General features: G+C 42.7%; 1 protein-coding gene across 1 annotated transcript; it reads left to right on the plus strand.

Moving 5' to 3' along the window:
• Positions 1 to 2,122: 2,122 nt before the first annotated feature.
• On the plus strand, positions 2,123 to 4,013 carry LOC148028891 (uncharacterized). The gene has a single exon (XM_087687655.1). It carries the CDS (start codon positions 2,948 to 2,950, stop codon positions 3,584 to 3,586), a length of 639 nt encoding a protein of 212 aa, XP_087543781.1. The 5' UTR covers positions 2,123 to 2,947; the 3' UTR covers positions 3,587 to 4,013.
• The last annotated feature ends 587 nt before the right edge of the window (positions 4,014 to 4,600 follow it).

The raw sequence follows: 4,600 nt of genomic DNA on the forward strand, positions 1-4,600 counted from the left end.
ATAAGTACATCCAAGACGGAGCATCCAAATGCTTTGCAAAGCGAGCTCAAGCTCAACCAATAGTCCTAAATCAAAACCAAGCTCTATGTTGAGCCCCAATTGTCAATACATCACCATATATGCCCGAAACATAGCCCGAAAAGCATAGGCATAAGTATACATGAGTAAACTGACTTCAGCTCAACTATGTACAATAGTGATTTACTATTCAAAACTGATAATTTCAGCACCAAAATCAGCTCCAAATGGTTGCCAAACAATAGGCATACGTTTCCCTAACATCCGGGCATCAAACGGGACCAACTGAGCATCAAATGACAATGCCAAACAAGCTGTAGCATCAAATGTCAGTGTAACACTGTCATAAACTGCCTGTGGACTGTTATGATAGTCCCAAAATAGTGTTAAATCAGTCCCAAACAATGTCAAGGATCAAACCATCAAAGCCAAGCATGAAGACATGTACCAATGACTTGAATGAAGCCCAAACAAGTGCCCAATGGCCAAGAAGCTGCCCGGGATGAAGATGAGATGGAGTACATACTCATGTATGCTGGTGCAAATAGCGTGGGCTGGGCTGAAGGGGTTGCAATGCCACGTGGCTACAATGGCAAGTGTTAGAAGCTCCAAGGGGTGCCAAGAAAGGCACACACCAAACCTCAAATGCCCAAATGCAAGGGGGAGCTAGATACAAGCTCTAAGGTTTCGAGCTATGGCTTCCTTGTTTCAAGAGACCTGAAAACTGAGGTAAACCATGTAAAGAGTGAAGCAATACCTCTGTGTGAATGCCTTGAGGGTGCCCAAAGGGGCCAGGAAGGTGCTCGGGAAGCCGGAGAGTGACGGGAGCTCGAAGGAGTCAGATATGTTTGTCGGGAAGGAGACCCAATGCGAGTGGGGAGTCGATGGGAAGCTGAAAATGCCACGAACCAAGCTCAAGAGTCGGGAAGCCGAGCTCTGATACCAGTTGAAAGGTGAGAAGGATCAAATCTTGCACTCGAGAGCTATGGTGGGAGAGCAAGAGCAAGAAAGAGAGAGACAAGAAATGGGAACTTCAACAGTCACAATGTGTGACCGGGCCTTCCTTTATGCAAACTGTCACTAAAAGAATAAAGAATAAAGTAACGGCGATGGGCAGCTGCCACCTGCAGTGTGTAGTGGCGGTGACTGTCAGTGTAGTAATACATAGGCAGCTAGGCGGAGGCGTCTTTACCCCCAACAAATAGCGAAACTAAAAAGAATACTATGACAATGAAGGTAATAGACCTTGATGTCCCATGTGAAAGATTCATCTAGCCACTCAATAATGTAACAACCTTACTCTACCAAATGACTTTGCCTTAGTGGTAACACTACTCTAAGTATGGATACTCAAGGTAAGGAATGACTTTTTCCATCCAATAGCCTTGATACGCTCTCCAAGTTTAAGTTGGTGGATCTTGGAAGACTTACAAAGGTACCAAGTCTCAACCCCTATACATAATAGGAATTTAACTTATTGAATTTCACTTTAGTCTTAAACTCTATCCTTGCAAATCTACTAAAAGGGCTATAGAGCTATCCTTCCCTATATGAACAATTTTATAAGGGTCATCCCAGTTGGGTTCTAACTTTCCTGGGGATAGTTTACATTGTGCATCATAGTACATGACCAATTTTTCCTTAGAAATTTTATATTTCTTAGCTTGCACATGGTGTAAGCCTTTCATCCACTTCTTCCCTACCTCTTGATACAACAAAGTTTATAATTTGATTTCATAAAGATGTGCTAAAGAAGTGATAACCCAAAATTTATGTAAGAAAAAGGCACAAAATGTGGTCTACATCGGCAAAAAAAAAATTCAAGCAGCTATCATTGATAATATTCTTTGTAATTTGCCATGGTATTTTATTGGGTCCACATTGTAAAGCCATGAGCATGAGAAGTAGTGTGTGGGTTCTCAAAAGTTGAAAGGTTTTAATGTTTCAATGTTCATAGACCTCCTTTCTAAGGTCTAAGAATGCTCATGTAAAACGAACCCTTAAAGGAATATGAAAAGGTGGAAATGAAGAGCCATGCAATTTGTGGAAAAAGGTGGTTTGGGAAGTTACAACTTCTCTTCCTCTCCTTTATCTAGCTTCTTGCACGAATCTTCTTTTCTCTCTTGCATTGGCACAACTCTTGCTCTCTTTCCTTTCTTGTGCTCTCTTGCTTTATCTCTTCCATGGAAGAAGGAGAGAGTGAGGAAGAAGATGATGGTCTTATCTCTTGTGTGCCCAAATCTTGTGTGTGAGCATGGTTTCTTGTTGAGAGGAAGGGTGTTTCTTGCAGGTTTTTGAGGGCACGGGCATTGTAGATGCCACCATGAGGCCTGCTCTCTTGGTAGATTAGGTGCTGTCCTTGGGCTGTTCATTTTTGGCGGTCTTGCCAGGGGTCGAACCTGGAATCTCCATAGCCTTGAAGGAAAAGGAACTCAAAGATTCTAAGTCAAAATTAGAAGAAGATGAACGGAATTTGGCTGCGTTGCAGATGAAACTTGAGGACCAGATATTGAAACATGATGTGTAGGAACACGAGCTTAGTGTCCTTACGTCTGAGCTGAAGCAAGCGAAGGCCCTTGCTGATGCTGCAAAAGCTGCTGCTCTTTCATCAGAGAAAGAAATTCGAGTGTTGAAGCAGGAATGTTCTCATCTAGAAGAGAGATTCAATGTTGAAACTAAAAGGCTTGAAGAAGTGGAAGCCAAATACAGATCAGCCCAGCAAGAAGCCAAATTGGCCATTGAAAGAGCCGAAAAGGCTCACGATGAGGCTTCACAAGCAGAGAAGGACAAATTAGAGGCGAATCGGCTAGCAGCTGAAAGGCTTGCAGCACAAGAAAGGTCTGACAGAAGAGCTGAAACCCTGGCTAGAGAGAAAGAGGAGCTATTGCAGGACTTGAAGAGGTTACGATTGCTGGAAGAAGATTCGGAAATGAGAATGAAGTCCATAGATAGGCAACTGGAGGATAGAGAAAGGGAGATGGAGGAGCTTTTGGATGCTGCTCATAAACAAAGGGCAAATACCATTCAATTTCTTGAGACCTTGTTAGCATCGGAGAGGCGGGCCTGCGCAGATGCCAATGCGCGTGTTGAGGCTTTGTCTTTGCAGTTGCAGGCTACCCAAAGTCAACTGGACTCCTTACAACGCGAGTTTTCAACAACCCGCCTGAATGAGACTGTGCTGGACAGCAAGCTGAGGACATGTCAGGGGCACCACAGTAGTGGCAAAGCAACCCCTCTAGGCAAGAGACTGAGAGACGACAATGGCGAGCCTCTGCAGGAAATACAAGTGGATGATGCTGATGGGGCCATGAAAAAGCGTGCCTGTATTCTGATTGATGACACTGGCAACAGGGCTGATGGTGGTGAAGACAATAGGGGCAACGCTGGAAAGCCTGACAGTTCCAGTACGAGCAACGAAGCAAACGAAGATGAGTACTTGAAATTCACAGTTCCAAAGCTTAGGCAGGAATTAACTAATGCAGGGTTTGCTGAAGAGCTACTGCAGTTGCGCAGTGCTGCAAAGAAAGATATTATCAGCCTATATGAGAGATTGATACTACACAAGTAGGAATGCTTCTTTTCATTCTTCCTACCCTGGAACTGCATGGCGCATTAGAAAAATACCTTTCCCCCGAGGCTGCGGCATGTGCGGCGTGCCCTGTACTAATTTTATGTAAAACGATGCACAGTTTCTGCAGTAAATTTTGGTAGGCATTTTGGAGAGAGAGAGAGAGAAAAACTTCCCACTCCACTCCTTTCTTTCTATCTTTTTCCTCTCATTCCCCATATCCCGCACAGACGACGATAGCCACTCAACTTTCACATATCTCTTTATCCCCCCCTACAATGAAAAGAAAAAAAAAATAACAAATCTCTTTAAAGTCTGTTCACATGATCTTCTCAACTAAGAGCCTTACTCCCTCACACAAGCATCATACTAGAATAGTTATTTTCCTTTTATAAATAAAACCACTCTTCTTTCCTTTTATACCAAACACACGAATACATCAACCAAGTGGAGCTCTTCATTGGCAAATCTTTTGTGAGGGTGCACTTAAAGGAAGTTTCTTTTGTGAGTTAAAACTCCATGGTATTTTCCATGGATCGGTCTACAATGTGTTTCAAGATGAAGGTGGTTCTCTTTCCTTCTTTGCTAAAGATTGTGGGCAGATTTGTGTTCTTTTGGAGGGTGTTTTGCCTTGTGCTCTTTTCAAAGTGAAAGTGGAAGGTTTTGCAAATGTTGGTGTGAAGAAAAAGTTAGAGATGAGATTTGAAGTGGAAGTGTGAAGAAGTATGGTGTTTTTGGACGGGTACCGATTGAGGTGGTCCATTTTGAAGTGAAGTGAAGTAAAGAGATGCAAATTCTTCATCAACATGATGTGCTTATTCCAAGGCAAAGTGTCTTTCCAAAGTGTTCACGAGGACGCTCACAAGATTGGAAGAGGAGGAATGATAACCCAAAATTTATGCAAGAAAAAGGCACAAAATGTGGTCTACATCGGAAAAAAAAAATTTCAAGCAACTATCATTGATAATATTCTTTGTAATTTGCCATGGTATTTTATTGGGTCCACATTGTAAA

The sequence above is a fragment of the Lygodium microphyllum genome, chromosome 11, assembly GCF_053477565.2.
Source record: "Lygodium microphyllum isolate KBCC chromosome 11, Lygodium_microphyllum_v1.1.10, whole genome shotgun sequence".
Lineage (NCBI taxonomy): Eukaryota > Viridiplantae > Streptophyta > Polypodiopsida > Schizaeales > Lygodiaceae > Lygodium > Lygodium microphyllum.